General features: G+C 34.7%; 1 protein-coding gene across 2 annotated transcripts; it reads left to right on the forward strand.

Annotated features, from left to right (window-relative positions):
- The first annotated feature begins 300 nt into the window (after nucleotides 1-300).
- LOC127861543 (XK-related protein 6-like) lies at nucleotides 301-9,066 on the forward strand. Of its 2 annotated transcripts, none has more exons than XM_052400144.1 (4): nucleotides 301-442; nucleotides 1,196-1,719; nucleotides 4,985-5,196; nucleotides 5,757-9,066. In XM_052400144.1, the coding sequence occupies exons 2-4, from the start codon at nucleotides 1,517-1,519 to the stop codon at nucleotides 6,431-6,433; spliced, it is 1,092 nt and encodes a 363-aa protein (XP_052256104.1). In that variant the 5' UTR covers nucleotides 301-442; nucleotides 1,196-1,516; the 3' UTR covers nucleotides 6,434-9,066. The 2 variants fall into 2 exon arrangements, with proteins under 2 accessions (XP_052256104.1, XP_052256105.1); XM_052400145.1 differs by lacking the exon at nucleotides 301-442 and adding an exon at nucleotides 457-545.
- The last annotated feature ends 11,907 nt before the right edge of the window (nucleotides 9,067-20,973 follow it).

The raw sequence follows: 20,973 nt of genomic DNA on the forward strand, positions 1-20,973 counted from the left end.
GATGATTATTTCAGTTTTATTGTCTGAAAATCATGTGTTTTTTTAACAAATTTACCCAAGGCTATATATGACAGAAAGTCATCATAATTATTGGCTTAAATCTCTGTAGTGGTGCATATGATATGCCTATTCATTCGCATTGTGAGCAAATTGTTTCTTTAATATGTTTCTGATATACATGTACATTCTTGTAATTCCGACAAGATTTTTTTTTTAAGAAAAGAAACAATATAACACTCAAGCATCTCAATGAGTAGCCATTATATAACCCGGAAACACATTGCGAAAAACCACTAAGCAACAATTCTAATCTTAAGGGTGTTGAATCGTCTGTTTTCTACTGAGTTTTAAACAACACTGAACGTGAAGAGTGCTGCCACTATAGTATTAGAATAACAGGAATACAAGATTTGAGTTTAAACAGTTGATTCAAGTTAAATCGGTAAATATTCATTTCGTATTTAAAACGAATTAAGTCGTGGATTAACGAGATTCTGTTGAATAAGTAACGGTAGATTCAGCTGCACCATCAGCAGACAACTACAGTATTTTTATTCTTTACATACTCTTATTCCTTTTCAATTTTAATGAAATCATATTTGTATTGTTTAACCATTATAATTACAAATATCAATAGTTTGACTATGTTTATAGAGATGTTTTATCACATGCTATACCCTGTTTCCCATGTAATACAACCATTTCATATTTTTGTTATATTACACATGTGTAATACAACTTGTTTAAAAGCGTTTTCATTGGCTTGGTTTTCATTTATTTGCCAATCGCATTTTGTTATTTTGCTGAAATGACGTTCCAACGTCAAATGACGTCACGAAATGTAAACAACATTCGGGATTTATCATTATGTTTGCGTAAATATTTATTTTATTTGCTCATTTAAAAGCATGTGATAAAAAAGATCTGACACTCGTTGTCATATCATACTATAATTTATTAAACTCGTCCAGGAAATTCGTTAGTAAGCTCGGCAAAGGCTCGCTTACTTAAAAAATTCATGAACTCGTTTAATAAAATATGGTATGATATTACAACTCGTGCCAGATCCTATATATCTTTGTAAAGACTTTCTCCGTAAATTTCCGAAATATTTGTATACATTAATTTTGTTAGAGTGGTCGTTAAACAATATTAAATGTTGTTTTTTTTAATTTGAGTTAATAATACTCTTTAGGTTCGTAAGAAGATAAATTATGGCGTCCAAAAAGAAACTTCCTCGGTCTCGAAGAAGTAGGGATCATGAAAACTTGGTGTTTATATCGCTCTTGCTAGTGATCAGGCAGATTCTGCAAGTAAAAGCGACAGTGTCAGTGCTTCCAGAGAATTACCACTACACACGCATGTAGAACAAGCAATCCATATAGCCCCTGAGTTTACTGTATTGGATGTGTTCTTTGGAGTCGTTTCAATAATTCTTTTTTTCGCTGACTTAGTAAATGACATAATTCTTGCGACGCAGTATTTTTACCCCAAATGGGAAAACACCAAACACCAAATGGTGCCATTCGGTCTAACAACAGCGTTTATTGTTGTCCCAGGCTTAGTGACTGCAACGTTAAATTTGCGCTGGTATTGTATTGACTTTCAAAGAACAAAAGAACTAAGCAAGGATGGAAAACAACAAGTGCCCACAACAAGAGGACTTCTGTGGTTTGTCAGAATACTGATGACGTGTTTGATGATGGGTCGAGTTATAAGGTAATTTGTTACAAATAAACAATATTTGTGCAAAACCCATATTTAATGTGATGCACTTGTTCAGTATTTGGTTGTTGGTTTGCTTTTTGAAGTCACCTTACATAAATGGCAATCCAATTATCATATTGCAATTTAATCAGTCTTGGACGTAACCCACTCGACCGAGTCAATTGATTTTTGCGGGCGGGGCATTTTTCCTTAAATGACTATATGGCTAAAGTAAAATCTTGTTAACACTCTATAGGCCTCATTTATTGTCCAATCTTCATAAAACTTGGTCAGAAGATTTATCCCAATAATAACTTGGATGAGTTCGAAAATGATGCCGTTTGGTTAAAAAACATGGCCGCCAGGTGGCGGGACATTTTTCTTAATATGGCTATAGTAAAACCTTGTTAACACTCTAGAGGCCACATTTATTTTCCGATCTTCATGAAACTTGGTCAGGAGATTTATTCCAATGATATATTGGATGAGTTTGAAAATGGTAACCTTTGCTTGAAAAACATGGCTGCCAAGGGGCGGGGCATTTTTCCTTATAAGGCTTTATATGGCTTTTATAAAACCTTGTTTACATTCTAGAGGCCACATTTATTGTCCAATCTTCGTGAAATATGGCCAGAAGATTTGTCTTATTGATATCTTGGATAAGTTAAAAAATGGTTACGTTTGCTTGAAAAACATGGCTGCCAAGGGGTGGGGCATTTTTCCTTATATGGCTACATATGGCTATAGTAAAATCTTGTTAACACTCTAGAAGCCACATTTATAGTCCGATCTTTATGAAACTCGGTCAAAAGATTGATCCCAATAGTATCTTGGACGAGTTTAACAATTATGCTGGTTGGTTGAAAAACATGGCCACCACGGGAGAGGGGCATTTTTCCTTATATGGCTATAGTAAAACCTTGGTAACATTCTAGAGGTCACATTTATTTTCCGATCATCATGATACTTGGTCAGAAGATTTGTCCCAATGATATCTTGACTGAGTTCGAAAATGGTTTTGGTTGCTTTATAAACATGGCCACCAGGGGCGGGGCATTTTTCCTTATATGGCTATAGTAAAACCTTGTTGACAATCTAGATGCCACATTTATTTTCCAATCTTCATGAAATCTGGTCAGAAGATTGGTCTCAATGATATCTTGGATGAGTTCGAAAATATTTATGTTTGATTGAAAACATGGCTTCCAAGGGGCGGGGCATTTTTCCTTAACACTTAACACTCTAGAGGCCACATTTACTGTCTTATCTTCATGAAACTTGGTCACATGATTCAACTCGATAATATCTTGGACGAGTTCAAAAATGATGCCGGTTGGTTGAAAAACATGGCTGCCAGGGGGCGGGGCATTTTTCCTTATATGGCTATAGTAAAACCTTGTTAACACTCAAGGGGCCACATTTATTTTCCGATCTTCATGAAACTTGGTCAGAAGATTTGTCCTAATAATATCTTGTTATCTCAGGTGAGCGACTTTGGGCCTTTCAGGCCCTCTTGTTTATAAATTAGAGAGAAAAGTTACACAGGTGTTTACTTTGTTTAAAATTAACAGAAAAAAAAATAGTTTTGGAACTTTCCAGATCACAAAGTGGTTCAAGATAGCCACGATATATTAACAAACAAAATATGATTAATGATAGGTGTAAATCTGATGTTAAAGTTATATTGATGTATATATAGACATAAACAATGGGGGAAAGAATATTGAACTTAAATTAATTCTGCATGTAGACCTTGGTAAAATAGCTCCCCTCTATAGTATCTCTATTGCATGTGTAGTCATGGTCAATGTTCCTATTAAATGTCATGATCCTAGGCCTAATTATTATTGACTTATCATCAGGAAACCATTTTACTGTTTCGAGTCACTGTGACCTTGACCTTTGACGTAGTGACCTGAAAATCAATAGGGGTCACGCATCTGCCAGTCATGATCAATGTACCTATGAAGCTTCATGATCATAGGCATATGCATTTTTGAGTTATCATCCGGAAACCATTTTACTATTTCGAGTCACTGGTACCTTGACCTTTGACCTAGTGACCTGAAAATCAATAGGGGTCATCTGCCAGTCATTATTAATGTACGTATGAAGTTTTATGATCCTATGCGTAACCTTTCTTGAGTTATCATCCTAAAACCTTTTTACTGTTTCGAGTCACTGTGACCTTGACCTTTGACCTAGTGACCTGAAAATCAATAGGGGTCATCTGCCAGTCATGATCAATGTTCCTATGAAGTTTCATGATCCTATGCGTAATCATTCTTGAGTTATAATCCGGAAACCATTGTACTGTCTCGAGTCACTGTGACTTTGACCTTTGACCTAGTGACCTGAAAATCAATAGGTGTTATCTGCCAGTCATGATCAATGTACCTATGAAATTTCATCATCCTAGGCCTAAGCATTCTTGAGTTATCATCCGGAAACCATTTTAATATTTCGAGTCACTGTGACCTTGACCTTTGACCTAGTGATCTGAAAATCAATAGGGGTCATCTGCCAGTCATGATCAATGTACCTTTGAAGTTTCATGATCCTAGGCCTAAGCGTTATTGAGTTATCATCCGGAAATCATCTGGTGGACGGACCGTCGTACCGACCGACCGACATGTGCAGGGGGCTTAAAAATGCGACAAAACAACTATGTTTATACATAAAAGTAGCTTATATACATTATGTACAATACTACATGCATTTATTTATTGGTATAAAACAAGTTGCCACCCTGGGGGGTTAAAAGAGGGAGTTTTGGAAGTGTAGGCTGGCGTGGGTGGGGGATTGCCAGCAGGGGTAATACAACTGGGATAGGTATAAAACTTCATATGTAACTGAACCTTGATAAGTTCTACATGCCACACCCATTTTTGGGTCACTAGGTTAAAGATCAAGGTTACTGACCTCTAAATAAAATCTGACAAGCTTTCATTTATTCAAACTGCACCCGCAGCCGAGCGTGGCACCCGTTATGCGATGCTCTTGTTATATACATCTCTGTAATTATCTAATAATAATTAAATTTATAATAAACATATCACTTTAATTATAGATTTATGTGCTCAAGACCACTTTAAAAGTTGAAACAGAGGAATATGAAATGATTAAAAATGATGAAACATAACAGAGTCAATAGGACACAAATCACAAAATATTGCAGTGCTTTACCGCAAGTAATTGTTTCAAACTTTGTCTTTCTGTATAGTTTTGTATTATTTATTCTCTTATATACTCATACCAATTTTATTTGGATTAATAGGCAGGTGGAGTATGTCTACAATGGCTTTAAAAGCAGAGACAAAAATCTAACTGAGGATGTTAGAAAGCGCCACTACAGATTAATGCGTTGTGAAGATGTGGATGCTTCATGTATTCGAATGTTTGAATGCTTCTTGGAAGCTGCCCCTCAGCTGCTTCTACAGATTTACATCTTGATGGAATACAGAGAGGAAGAAGTTACCTGGTTAATAAGTATGTAATTAAGCCTCACTCTGGGAAAATAGGGCTTAATGCATGTGCGTTAAGTATTGTCCCTGTAGCTGTTTTTTCTTTATTTTTGCAGGTGCCATAAGCTATGAAACTTTCCACATAAACTGGATTTTAGCTAAGAGACTTCATTGAAATGAAAAATACTATAGAATACTATAGAATACTATAGAATTGGAAAGTGTCCCTTACTGCACAGGCTATTCTGGGTTGACACTTTCCGCGCATGCATTAAAACCCATTTTCCCAGAGCTATTCTCAATTATTTTGGTAATTGTTTAAGTAATTGGTGATTATCATCAAAAATGGCATAACTATTGAAATATATAACTAAAAATATAAGTTTCATTTATATATATATAAAATACCATGCTCAAAATGTCTTATTAATAATAGAGAATTCATGCATCAGACAACATTGAATAGTTATGTTATTTTGGTAATTTTATCCATTAACATCCCTTTTCGCTCTAAGAAAATACAAGTGTTGTGGACAAATGACAGAATATGTTGCCATAGGAATTTATGTAGTTTGTTTGTTTTAGGTGGCACGAGGGCGGTATCAATGTTGTCTTCATGGTCTAGTCTTGCAATATCCATGGTGTCTTACCAGAGGGCATTGAGATTCTCCCATGACGACTGCGCAAACATGTCTATACCAGGATCGATACTCTACTTCTTGTGGAGAGCTGTTGAAATTGGGCCCAGAGTTATTGCCCTTGGCATGTTTGCCTCTCAGTTTAAATGGTGGGTCTTCATAGTTGTCGTTGTTCACTGGATTGGTATGTCATTATGGCTGCTATGTCAGAAAACACATTTCTACCAAAATCAGTGTGAAGAGAAAGGCTTCAACTTTGTTTGCGGATATGTGCTTGTCTTTTGCTTCTTGAACGTTAGGGATGGTCGGACTAGATACAGAATGATTGTATATTACTGTATATTTTACGTTGAAAACTGGCTTTTTCTGGGATTTTGGTTTTATTTCACAGATGCCAAGAGTCAATGGTTTTACCTTCCAACTTTATTTGTTGTCTCGTTAAGTATTATATTACATCTCATATTTCAGTTTTTGTACTACGGGTGCTTTCATCCACTTGGACATGGGGCAATTCCTTGTTGTCTAGATTGTGAAGAACATACTTGCTTTGAATCTCTTTGTTATGATTTGGAACCAGAGGAGAACTACACGATGCAGACTGAGCATGTTACCATTTCAGTATGATTAAATGCTTAGCCAAATTCTAAAATTAATCATTTTTCATACTGAATAGCGACTTGTACTGTAACGCCTTTGTGTAAACGTTTAGCTTACCAGAGCACAACGTGCTCAAGATGAAATATTATGATCACCCTTTGTTAGGAATTCGATGTGCGGTGTGCGATGTGTGTCCTCAACTTTGATTTGTTTCCACTTAAAGAGGCAATATTTTTAATATAAACTCGATGAAACTTGTAAAGAATGTTTATGTAGACCGTATCTGGGCCAAGCTTGAACCTGGGTAACATGAATCCAAAAACCTAGGTCATCAAGTCATATCTTAGAAAAACATTGCTACCACCTTAGAGGCCACATTTATGACTTAATTTTGATGAAACTTGGTCAGAAAGTGAATCTTTACAATATACAAGCCAAGTAACAATTTGGGTCTTGTGTGTTAAAAACCTATGTCAACTTGGCAATCTGAGAAAAACCTCGTTACTACTCTAGAAGCAACATTTATTACTCAATCTTGAATAAACTTGGTCAGAATATTTATCTTGATAATATATAGATTGTTTTATACCACATTTATATAGCGTCCTTTTCATACTTGAGATGTGCGTTCAAAGGCGCTTTACAATGAGAATAAATCTGTGTCATTTGGGTCCAAAAATCTAGGTCACTGGGTCAAAGCTTACAAAAACTTTGATACCATAATAGTGGCCACATTCATGATACACTCTTTATTGAATCTAGTCAGGATGCTTATCTTTGCATCATACATAGGCACAGCATTAATGTATATCAGGTGTGTCCAAAAACTACCGGTAGGAACACAATTCCTGCCACTCTAGGGGCAACATTTATTACCTAAGCTTTATGAACATTGGTCGGAATGTTTACCTTGGGAATATCTAGGCAAAATGCGAATCATGGTAAGATGCCCCTACAAACGTGGTCAACAAGTCAAATCTTAAAAACACTTGTAACCACTCACGGGCCACATGAATGACTGGGTGTTGATAAAACATGGTCAGTATGTTTATGGTGACAATATGACGGTCATGTTTAGTTTGAATCTTTGTCAAGTGTAATCAAAAACTAGATCACTTGGTAAAGTATTTTAAATTGTGTCAGTGAACTCAAGTGAGCGCTTGAGGGCCATCATGACCCACTTGTTTTTATTGGCTTTAATGTTGTTTTCAATGACAAAGTCTTATTTTAGTTTAATTCAATGTTGTGGCAATAGCTAGTATACATATTTACTTAATCCAGCAATTTTGCCCAATTGGGAAAAGTACCGGTTCCAGCGTAATTCGGAAAAATTTGCGCAGAAAAAAAACTGAAATTAACAAAATGCGCGTTGTGAAATCTTCACATCGGGGAATTGTTGTATTTGAATATTTGCTCCCAAATAATTTAAAATTGGTAAAAATGTTTTCAAGTTCGCAATATTATATAAATTAGGTTTAAGCCATAGAGCTGCATATGGAAACTAACAAAATGTTGCATTTTATCCCCCCCCCCAAAAAAAAAAATAATTAATTATTATTGTAGTTGAGACCTTCGATTGGGTAATTTTTGGAAAGCAATTGGGTTTTCCGGTACTTTATAAAGAAGAAAAAAAGTCGCTGTCATCATCATTTAAATACTCAGGATCAATGTAGTTAGAGTGATGTAGTGTGTATATGATGTGCATGTCACAGTTCTTATGAATTATTCGCTTGACTTCAGTGAACAGTCCGAGCTATACTTCTCACCCAAATATTGGTCTGCGTAAGATGTCGGTTTAAAAACTTCACATCTTCTTAGAGGTCATTCTGGTTAAAATGAAAATATCTATATACTTTCTCCAGATAAATATATATGTTTATGCCCCGGTAGGGTGGCATATAGCAGTTGAACTGTCCGTCAGTCAGTCCGTCCGTCCGAAAACTTTAACATTGGCCATAACTTATGCAATATTGCAGATAGCAACTTGATATTTGGCATGCATGTGTATTTCATGAAGCTGCGCATTTTGAGTGGTGAAAGGTTAAGGTCATTCTTCAAGGTCAAAAGTAAAAAAAAAATCCAAAAGAAGTAATCAGCTTTAAAAAGGAGATAATTTCTAAACCTGTCAAATGATATATTGAAATGTTATTTCAAAGCGGCGCAATAAGGGGCATCGTGTTTCTGACGAACATATCTCTTGTTTCTCCATGTATTGAAAATAAACATAACATTTGTGTTTAAGGTCTTGATGACCATACATTATCACTATATAACTACTACGCACATTTCTGCATCAAATATGTCACCTTTGTGGTCATTTTATCAGATGACTGACAGACTATCTACATTACCTATCAACGTCGAAGAATAGTCGAGTGAACTAGATATAATTGAATATCAGCGAAGGTCCATAACACAAACAAGGTCCTCCTATGCATTACATACAGATGAATTTCTAATCAAGCTTAATTTTTTTTATTTTAGATGATTGATTTGCATATTTTACATATTGGTTTTTGTTAAGTTATTGCAATTGAATGATCTTAAATGAGCATTTCAGACGATATTGTTGTAGACTGGTGGTCTATTTTTTGTTACCCAATGTCAGGCAACTGTTTATGGTGGTTTAGCTAATAGGTTTTATGTGAAATAGATGCTGCACAATGAATACTCTTCATTTATTATTTACATAAAATGACCAATCAGGCATTATTAAATGCTCACCAAACTTGGTATATTAGATTGTTTTGCCAAAGAGGACGGGCAGACCTATTTAACAGAAAGTTATATTCCTCATTTGATTTTAACTCAACGGAGCACAACGTGCTCATGGTGAGCTTTCGTGATCGCCTTTTGTCCGTCGTCCGTCGTCAACATGTGCCTTGTGAACACTCCAGAGGCCAAATTTATTGTCTGATCTTCATAAAAATTGGTCAGAACATTTGTCCCATTAATACCTCGACTGCGTTCGAAACTGGGTCATGCTGGGTCAAAAACTAGGTCACTAGGTCAAAAAAGACAAACATTGTGAACACTGTAGAATATAAAGAAGTGAAACTCCAGCTGCTGGAGCAGTATTGAATTCTCATTATAAACAATTAGTTGGTCCTTTATTTAAGGCAAGTGACCGATTGCCCAAACAGTACAAAACAGCACAATACAGTACAATACAAACCAACATAAACACAAAATATGAATAAAGCTGGGGTCACCGCCTTGGAACGGTCAATGCAAAGTATTTGGGGTTTAAACCGGTTATAGAGCGCTCAACCTCACACTTGGCCAAGCAATATTCATAATACATTTAAGTGTAAATAAAATTTAACGTCATAACATTGTAACTCAAATTAAACAATAATAAAAGGGAATTAAAACGCATTCAATTTAATTACAATTTAATTACTCAATGGTATTTAGGGCTGTCACGATACGCCTTGAGCGTACCGCGGTATATCGTGGTACGGCAACACTGTATCGCGGTACGTACCGCGATATTTTACAGAATATGTATCTGTGAAGAAAACAGCAGAATAACAAGTTTTACAAACTTTATTAAACTCAATAATCAGAAAACACTGGTATCATAGTATGACTAGAAACTGTAATAGAAACTGTAATAAACTTGATAGAAGTAGTCATTGTTATTGTTCGGGTCTTTTTCTAAAATGTCCGCCATGTTGTTTACAATAGCTGTGACTACGATCTGTGTAAATCGAACGCTTCAAGGGCATGTTCAAAATGCGGAGTCAGCGGGCCCAGTATTGAAAATCCGTAGCGTTCTGACTCTTCCTCGACTTATTCAGAATCTTAAGATAACATGATTCGGAAGTGCCATGCTTTGAACGATCGATATACTAAAGAAAGAAAATAAGAAATAGAATAAACATCTTTTGGATAATTATGAACTTATTTGCAAAGGAAATCTGTCCCTAATTCCAAAAATGGTACGGACCCATACATCGCCGTATTTTAAACGTGAAAGTTAAACATCTACAAGTGGAAGCGCTTGCTTGACCTGGATATTAACGGATTATTTATTTAGCCCTTTTAAATCGCTTCTACATTTTCAAAACAATATCTATATCAAAATAATTATGTAATGTATTTATATCTGTGCTAATATAATAATATTTTAAAAACCGGTGCGGCAACGCCGTACCGCGGTGCGATTTTTTTCACGACATGCACCGTGATATACCGATATACCGGTGAATCGTGACAGCCCTAATGGTATTGAAGATACCAGAGCAACAGAGTTACAACGTTTTGACGAACGATAAAATGAAACTACAAACAAGTGTCAACTACATTCCTTCTTTATAGAAAAAGATTAAAGAATATAGCGTCATTAAGTTAATATTTCAGATAACTATCGCGCAAATACAGGAAGAAGCAGCAATAATGGGTGTAAAAATTCCATATTACCTTGCTTGGTTGTTTATGTGACTGCTAAAAAATTAAATAATAATAATTAAATCAAACAAGAAACGCCTATCAGAGAGAAAATATAAATAAAATTGAACGTTATAAATAAATCCAATGACCTATGCATGTAGATTACAACTGGAAAGTTGATTGTATGACGTCAAAAAATCCATGTACCCAGGAACAGAGATATGACGTAATTGACAAGCGAAGACACAATGACGTGAACAAAATCCAGGGGCAGTACTGTAAAGTAATAATAAAACTATTAATGGGGGAGCTACTGCAGAATTGAACTACTAATAAAACAAGTTTAGTTGATTAAATATTAAGGATCAAATGTATAAAAATGGTAATTCCATTAAAGCGACATTATTGGAATCAAACAGTATATAGGTGTTTTGACAACTGACGACAGAAATGATTTGATGTACGATGTGAGTCCAAATGTAGTTTTCATGCAGATTTGTGCATACGAGACAAAGACACAATTTTGTTCAATAGTGAAAAATGCCTTTAATATCACTAATGATTCCAAATTTTAAGAGAAGAAAGACATGGTGAATCGAAAACCATCAAACACGTGTTTTAAGTACATAAGCATCGTATCCTTTTGATAAAAACAAATTAATTAAATTGAAAAGTGAAAAGAACATTTGGTTTAACATATTTTAATTTGCGGACACGCTTCAAAACATCTCCATAAAATGATGGATGGGAAATTCCATTATTTAAATGCCATTTTAAAGAAACATTATATTTTGAGATAAAATCACCATACTTAGAGTAAAATTTAGCGAATTTACTTCTTAAGTTATGATAAAAAAAGCCTTGTTTTAGCTTTTTTTTTGGTTAATATGAGATTACGATCAATAAAATCTTTAATACATGAACATGCTCTGGCATAACGTTCCAACTGCGAAATGTAAATACCATAGGGAGGTCCTTTAGGGATGTTGCCATCTTGGAACGGAAAATTCACAATTTCAAAGTTAAAGTCGTCCCGTTTGTCGTTTAAACTAGTTTTGATCAAAGTATTATTAATAGTTAAATGTAAGTCTAAATACGCAGCGTCTGTATTGGATATACACGATCTATTTAAGACTAGTTCTTTTGGGTAGATTTTGTGAATATATTGTTCAAATAATGGATTATCTAAATTAAGTATGTCATCAATGTACCTACTAGTAATGTTAAAACAATGAATCAAATCTACTTGCTTAGTTTTAGATAATTCTAACATAAATTCGCTTTCATAACAATGTAAAAAAGGTCAGCTTTAAGTGGCGCACAATTAGTACCCATAGGAACGCCAATAATTTGTTTAAATATTTTACCATTAAATTCAACAAACAAGTTATCCAGAAGAAAAGTAAGTGCTGCACAAAAGTCAAGACCAGTCCAAATGATGTAATTATCTAATATCTGATTAGTAAAGAAAGCTGTTTTAGTGTTTAAAGCTAGATACAAACACTTCTCTCTAGCAAAAGTTTTTTCAATCAAAGAAAAAAGTTTGGATTTTATTAAAGCGTGTGGAAGCGTTGTATATAGTGTAGAAAAATCATTAGTACTTACCTGTGACACCTTATATTTTTTCTTTTCAATTTTATCAATAACTTCTAAGGAGTTTTTTATTGACCAAAATAGGTTAATATTACTTTTTTCATAAACTTAATTACAAAATTTAACTATTTGATATCTAATAGCACTCAATGCAGATGTAAGATACACTGATAATTGTTTGGTGGTACAAGACACTGAATTAGCGATACAACGACTTTTATATGGCGTCTTATGTAATTTAGGTATCCGGTAAAGTGATGGCAATTTCTTGTCAGTAATATTGACTATAACATTTATTTTTTTGCATTGGGCAATATGGTCGGCAATAATTTCATAACGTTGCTTATTGTACTCACAATATGATGTAGATTGTGAAAGTTCTTGTGAAATAGTTTGAACATAAAACACTCGTCATATTATTATAACATTATCAGCAGCCTTATCAGCAGGAACTATGACGAATTTAGATTTTAAGTCTTCAAGCAATTTACAGAGATTTTGTTTATTAAATTTAGGTGAATGTGGTAGGGCCAAAGGATTTGTGTCATAAAAACATATTTTATTCACGGCCATACTAAATATTTTTGTTTTCCAATCATTGAGTGCAATTATTTTAGCATTTTCCTTCCTGCACCATTTAGTGCAATACTCATGTAAGGATGTTACGATTTTCTTAATGCAGTCATCAAAATCAACAGGAATAGGCAGTCTGTACTTAGGGCCTCTGCGTAGTAAATTTCTAAGGTTTTTATTTTGAATGAAATTAAGGTCCCCAGTAATAACATGTCAAACTGGATCATATATATATTTGGAACTAGAACAGTCACATAATGTAAGACAATTTCTTATTACATTTATATCTGTGGAAATAGAATTATAAGTAAAAACGATACTTCTTACAGGTTTACTATATTTGTAGCAAATAAGTGGTAATTCAGTATTGCGGAAATAAGGGGGAATCAACCGACGTACATTTTTATCATTGAATATTTTTGTAAGTTCAATTAAATCAAGACCTTTGTTACAAAACTCAATTTTGATACGATTTCTAGTTTTGTTAAGTGCATTTTCAATAAAAGGTTTAAGATGGTAGTCAGTGAAAGATTCAATAATACAAGCACATTCATATAGAGGGTCAGCTTGAAGTAAAATAAGTTTACATTCCTTATCAATATGCGCCAACGAAGAAACAGAAAGAGGGCAAAGTGCACTTAGTAATTTATGTTTACCCCCATTTTGTAATAATGTGTTGCAGTCATTTAAAGAAAGCAGACGTTTAAAATTACGCCTTAAGTTACCATTTTTCCTAATGCCGTGTGAACGTTTATTTCTTAGACGTTTACTAAACAGAGAAAATGAATTAATCGATTTATTATTAGAAATTGTTCCAACATTTAGAATATAATCATTTAATCCAAGTGGGTAAGCTGATTGCAAACGTTTAATCCATTCAAATTCTGACATGCACCTTGCTTTTAATTGGCACTGATTTGAAGTTCTATTATTAAAAATAAGTTGCTACGATATGACCCGTTTTATCAAAGTGCTGGTAAATGAAGTTGTAAAATTGATTGTTATTTTTAATTAAAAAAAATGTTCCCTAAAACGTGTTTTAAGTGATCTACCAGTCTGCCCAACGTATTGCGCACCACAACAGGGTACATTTCAAGTAATAACATAAACCACATGCATAGAATTTCATGAAACATCGGATTGAATGTTAACTGAAAATTTACGGTTATTAACAGATGAAAGAATAAAAGAGGACATATTTAAAATCTTGCAACATAAACACTTCCTGGAGTTGCACTTATTTATTGTAGGATACCGATTACACGGAGCTTGATTACGCTGCGAACTAGAACCCTGCCGCATTGTACCTCCAATGAAAGATGTTCGAAGTAAACTTAATTTGACTGTAGGTTTAGAAAAAAGTAATTGTCTATAATTTAATGGCAAATGAATACTACGTGCAATCGGAATTCTCAATGGTGAGAGAACAACTTTCGGGTTTTTTGTTATCAATCTGTCCATAGGTTATTTATTTGGCGAAAAGACCAATCTTATAGTTACATTAAGTCACATTTGAAGCCCAATCTTCATGTAACTTTGTCAAAATGTTTGTCTAAATGATATGTTGGTTGAGTTCAAAAATGGTTCCGGTCCCTTGAAAAACATGGCCGCCAGGGGGCGGGGAAGTATTATATGGCTATAGATAAACTTTGTGAACACTCAAGAAGTCAAAATTTCTGCCCAATCATCATGAAACTTGGTCAAAACATTGGTTTCATTTATATCTCGTACGAGTTAGAAAATGGTCCAGATTGGTGCGGGGCAGTTTTCTCTGCATGTATATAGTGAAACATGTGAACACTCTAGAAGTCACATTTTTGGTCCAATCTTCATGAAATTTGTTTTCTGGATATGACGGTATAAACCTGGGACTTCTTTCATAAAATGTGGTGTACATAAAGACAGTAGTTTGCATGCAATTTAATTAACCTATTGTTTTTATGTCATAAAATAACTGTACATGTACTAATGCACTGTAGAGCCTTATCTTTGATCTTTACTGATAAGCCAAGTTAACCTACTGTGTTTTGGTGTTTGATTGAACATCTTCTAAGATCAATTGAATTCGGAAAATCAATAATTTCAGCAGAAAACTGTGCTATGAAACTGTTTCCATGGCAACCTTGTTAATTGGCATTTTCTAAATTAGAAAGACTCTTTTGATTGAAATAACTTTTATAAATTCTTTTTATTTTTTACATTTGAGGCACTGGAGTTATCCACTCTCCATAAATTGTGTTCTTTAGATTAAGTTAGACTTACTGTATAAACTAATTTTTTTAAGCAACTTCTAGACTAACAGTAATATTTATATCAGTTTTTTTTTGACAGATTGTGAACTTCTTTTTACATTCATTAAGATATTTGCTGTATTTGTTCATTTTTTACGATGCATAGATTCTTTAGACGTAAGTTAGTTATTTTCATTAAAGCTGCTTTGGTTTTCATTTGCAGATTAATTCTTTGAGTGTATTCAGACGTATCTGACTGGACGCCTTTAGTTAATTGAATTACAACCAGTCATTAGTGTCAGCCGGACCGGAAATATGCGTTCTTTAATTAGACTCGATAAATAATTCCGTATTACATAAGTGCTCACAAAGTTACATAACTCGTAACCGTCCCGTGACCGGTTCACTTGCGTAAGCGAACGAGACCGCACTACCACAGTTGTTTATAGTGAAACATTGTGAATACTTTTAGTCACATTTTTAGCTCAATTTGAACGACACTTGCTGATCTTCACACATGGTGACAATCTTTATGAGCATACTATTTTTTGCTCATGGTGAACTTTTGTGATTACCTTTTGTCAATTGTCTGTATTCCGTTGTGCGTCATTAATATTTAACTTGTTATTACTGTATAGGCCACATTTATTGTTGGATCTTCATGAAACTTTGTCAGAAGATTTGACCCAATAATATCTTTGACGAGTACAAAAATGGTTCCAGTCTGTTGAAAAACATTTCCGCCATGGGGCCATTTGTTGTTCATTCTTCATAAAACTTGGTTAGAACATTTGTTCTATTGATATATTCGGCTGCAAAGAACAGGCCATTTATTTTTATCTCAGGTGAGCGACTTTGGGCCTTTCAGGCTTTCTTGTTTTCATTTTATGTTATTTTATTTTTTTTGTGTCTTATCATGTGTTCTACTTTTTTGAGTACAGTGTGACATTCACCAATCACAGTCGCCAAATATGATTATGATATAGGTTTTAATATTTTAAGATTATATTTTGTTTTTACATTTGCTTTGTCCAATCTGCTTGACATTTCAAGCCCACTTGTAGACAGTTTGAAGACGTGACCAGCGTTAATTGCAAATGAGTGCATGCGTTAATCTGTCCGAGTTTGTATGGACTAGCTTCATCATGCAATTTCAATATAACTTGCCACAAATGTGTGCCATTTAGGGATGGCCTTAGGTCAATCTTGTGAGTAAAAAGTCAAGTCAAAACTGTAGCTTTAATTCATTATTCACTATGCAATTGTAAAATTACTTGTTTACTATGTGGGTAATTCTTCACTATGCAATTTTAACATTACTTGTTCACTATGTGGAGGAAGTTTGTGGCGTTCATTAATGTTCATGTCCGTAACTCAAAGCATTTTAACAATTCATTCTCTTTTTCTTTTGAATACCACTGTTGATAATTGCATTGTTTTTGTATGTAAAACTTGTGTCAACTCATACTTCATTAATTTAATCAACATAATGGTTGCACATGTAAATGTACTTCTATTTAATATTTATTCAGTTAAAAAAAAAGGTATTTTTTAGCTCACTTGAGCATATAGTGCCTCTGGAGAGATTTTAGGATCCCATGCTGTCGGTCCTCCGTCAGTTTGTGCCTTTGTGAGTTTCTTTGCCTGAACAGCTTATCAGATTAAAATGAAAGATCCTTTGTTGATCTTTATGAGTTGTTAAAATCGTTCTGGTCCATGGCATGTGTAGGTCACCAGAGCTAAATACTCTTCAAAAATCTTTCTATCCAATAAAAAAGTCAGGACTTCATTATTTGTAATGTAATCCCATCAAGTGATCCTCTACCTAGTTTATTCAAATCATTCCTGGCTTACATTTACCCGGCCCTGGGGGTAACTTCTTTTCCGCATATGTATGTTGAAAAAAAAGGCAAAAATCTATGAAAAAAAAAAATACATGTGTTGTATTTGTCATGTAATATTGTATGGGGGTCCTCTACCGAGTTAGTTCAGATCATGCCCCCTGGGGACAAAATTCGCCCAGTCTTTGGCTAACTGGTTTTGATGATATCTTTGTCTAGTTTGATAATGGTGGTGGTGGTGGTTGAAAAACATGGCCACGGATACGGAAACATCATATAAATTGTTCAGAACAGTTCAGTTCCGTGCATTTTCAGAGGAACTTTTTCAACTTTCAGGTGTGCCAACATGGGCCTATGGCCTAGTACTTTTTGCCGTCTTATTGTGTATGCAATTTATATAGTTACGGTAGTCTAGATTGGACCAATATCATACATAAGCCAGGCACTTGCGTATGTTTATACATGCTTTTAAATATGATTTCTCTAAATGTTATTTTACAGAGAATTTATCTTTTTTGGTCTATTTATTCTTGATAACCATGCATCATGTACTGTTAGTTTTTGATGATTTACACAAATATGTTGACATGTGTTGCATAAGTTTATACTTGTATCCGTGAACTTTTTAGAATAAATAAAACAATAGCAAAAGATTTTGCATTTGCTCGTTTTACACATTTTCCTTAAAAAGCAGATAGCACAGCTGGCAAGATGAAGCGCTCCCAACTGTTATTTCTTGTGATGTGTTTTATGCCATCGGCAGAGTGGCATATAGCAGTTGAACTGTCCGTCAGTCGGTCCGTCTGTCCGAAAACTTTAACACACCGTTCAATCGACTAACGCAACGTCTGTAGTTCATCCATCGGCTGAGGTACTGTATACATATCGGTTAAAAGCGGAGTGTAAGTATTTCCCTATTCTTTATATTTTACCTATTGAATTTAGCAGGTTTGCGTATATTCTTTGAAAGCCAAAGTAAGAAGGACTCTGTGAACGTAATCCTAACCTTCCTAGCTGCTTAATTTTTTTAAGAAATCCGTTAGAATATGGTCAAAAATCTAACAAAATTCACCACTCTCTCTGTCAAACTCTGATTACACAGGATATAGACCGAAGATAAGTATGAACAACATTTTATTTAAATCTTTTATCATTTGTCTTCGGTTATTCCAAATTACAGCATCCCACATGAACACACAACATTTTTATCAACGTTTAAATTCAAGTGGTATTTGAAAAATGGCTCAAGACAACGGCCGTGGCTACTTATTAGATGGTCATGCCATCGGCTGCGAAAATAAAATATGCTCTAGCAATCGGCTGAGGCAATGGAATTTGGCATGATGAGATGTGGACGTTACTCATTGACCATATTCGATAGAACTATCAGATATTTTGATCACAAAAACAGTTTTAAGATTGTAATTTGTATTTTGAAATAAAATGGGATGGATGAGTGGATTTCTTTTAAAATAATTCATACTTTGACATTATTGAAACAAGTCATTAACACGCAATATGTCTCCACATCATGTAGAGTACACTTGACTATCGCTATGCCGAAGACGGATATATCGAAGTAATGGAAACTTCGAACATATAAGTTCATTCCCTTCTCAAAATTGAGACACAAGGTTTTTCTTAATTGAAACGCATGAATGCATTAACAAACTTTAAGACTTTAAGAGCTACATGAAGATTGAATGTAATGTTGGAACCTCCTACTGGAGAGCTTTCAGCGTCGTTTATCACCTGTATCTAGTTATAACTAGTCAGAAGTGTACGTCTTAAAAATCGGGTTACTCGAATATCTTTTATCTTGAAATTATTTGTATGGTTTATGAACTTCGACATTTCGAGATTCCACTGTACGTCGAAGGAGATTGTCAAATGTGTTTGGCATGCGTTGTACTATATGATTTCCTTCTATCCTTTTGTTAAAATAGCGATAATTATGGCAAAACATTTATTACGAGCTAACTTTCGATCTATATCGGTTGCGGCTTTCTTTCAAGATTATACTATTTGGAATCTAATGACCATGGGTAATTTATATGTGATTTGTCGCGGTTGGAACTGTAAAGAACTCACACATTCAAATAAATTAACAAGTTGAACGTTTAATTATCCCGCGGATACGGAGTCCGGTTAGTGACATCTATAATCTCGCCCTTCTTTCATCAAGGGCGACACACGACACACGAAGCGATACACGGTATTTTGCGCGACATACAAAGCGACACACGATATTTTTCGCGATACTCAAAGCGACACAATATGTATTGCGCGACACACGATATTTTGCCCGATACACGAAGCGACGCGCGAGAATGTACCACGAAATATCACCCTTGTGTAGGTAGCCCAAAAGGCGACATATCGCGGTAAATACCGCGTGTCGCTTTGAGTATCGCGCAAAATATCGTGTTTCGCTTCGTGTATCTCCAGTAGGAGATTCCAACATTACTTTCAATCTTCATGTAGCCGTCTTTAAGTTTGTAAATGCATTCACGCGTTTAAATTAAGAAAAAACTTGTATCTCAAATTTGAGAAGGGAATGAACTTATATGTTCGAAGTTTCCATTGCTTCGATATATCCGGCTTCGACATAGCGAAAGTCAAGTGTACTCTACATGATGTAGAGACATATTGCGTGTAAATGACTTGTTTCAATAATGTCAAAGTATGAATTATTTAAAAGAAATCCATTCACACATCCCATTTTATTTCAAAATACGAATGAAAATCTTAAAACTGTTTTTGTGATCAAAATATCTGAGTTCTATCGAATATGGTCAATGAGTAACGTCCACATCTCATCATGCCAATTTTCATTGCATCGGTGGATGGCTTGAGCATATTTTTATTTTCGCAGCCGATGGCATGACCATCTAATAAGTAGCCACGGCCGTTGTCTTGAGCTGTTTTTAAACCCCACTCGAATTTAAACTTTGATAAAAATGTTGTGTGTTCATGTGGGATCCTGTAATTTGGAATAACCGAAGAAAAATGATAACATATTTAAATTAATGTTGTTCATATTTATCTTTGGTCTTAATCCTGTGTAATCAGAGTTTGACAGAGAGAGTGGTGAATTTTGTTTGATTTTGACCACATTCTAACGGATTTCGTTTCAAGTAAGCAGCTAGGAAGGTAGGGATTGCGTTCACAGATTCCTTCTTACCTAGGCTCTCAAAGAGCACACGCAAACCTGCTTAATTCAAAAGGTAAAATATAAAGAAAATGGAAATACTTACACTCCGCTTTAAACCGACATGTATACAATACCTCAGCAGATGGATGAACCACAGACGTTGCTTTAGTCGTATGAACGGTGTGTTTAACATTGCCCAAAACTTTCGCATTATTGAAGATAGCAACTAAATATTTGGCATGCATGTGTATCTCATGCAGCTGCACATTTTGAGTGGTGAAAGTTCAGGGTGAAGGTCATCATTCAAGGTAAAAAAAAAATCCAATGAAAGTAACAAGCTTTAAAGGGAGATAATTTCTATTTATAATTTGGTAGGTACAGATAATGTTTACAAGGGAGGTAATATTTTTTTAGGGATATATAAAATAACTTACATCAAAGCGGCGCAGAAGGGGGCATTGCGTGTGTTTCTCACAAACGCATCTCTTGTTAGTTCTGAATTTAATAACCCTAACCCCACTAGATGTCAGTTCCAAACTTCATTCATACATAGAGGGTTTTTGTTATGAGTGCAGAGTCCAAAATTTATCATAAGCTGCATTTATCAGGGAGTTTCTAGTGTATACCATTGGTCAGTTTCTCTTCAATTGCTGCTTTCTCAAAAACTACTAAAAGGATAGACTTCTAACCAGCATATACAGGGTGCAGGATCAAATGACTGTGGGGTTCCCCATTTTAACTTTAATGGATGCACACACGACGGTAAGTGATGCTTTATTG

The sequence above is a fragment of the Dreissena polymorpha genome, chromosome 16 (genome assembly GCF_020536995.1).
Source record: "Dreissena polymorpha isolate Duluth1 chromosome 16, UMN_Dpol_1.0, whole genome shotgun sequence".
NCBI classification, from domain to species: domain Eukaryota; kingdom Metazoa; phylum Mollusca; class Bivalvia; order Myida; family Dreissenidae; genus Dreissena; species Dreissena polymorpha.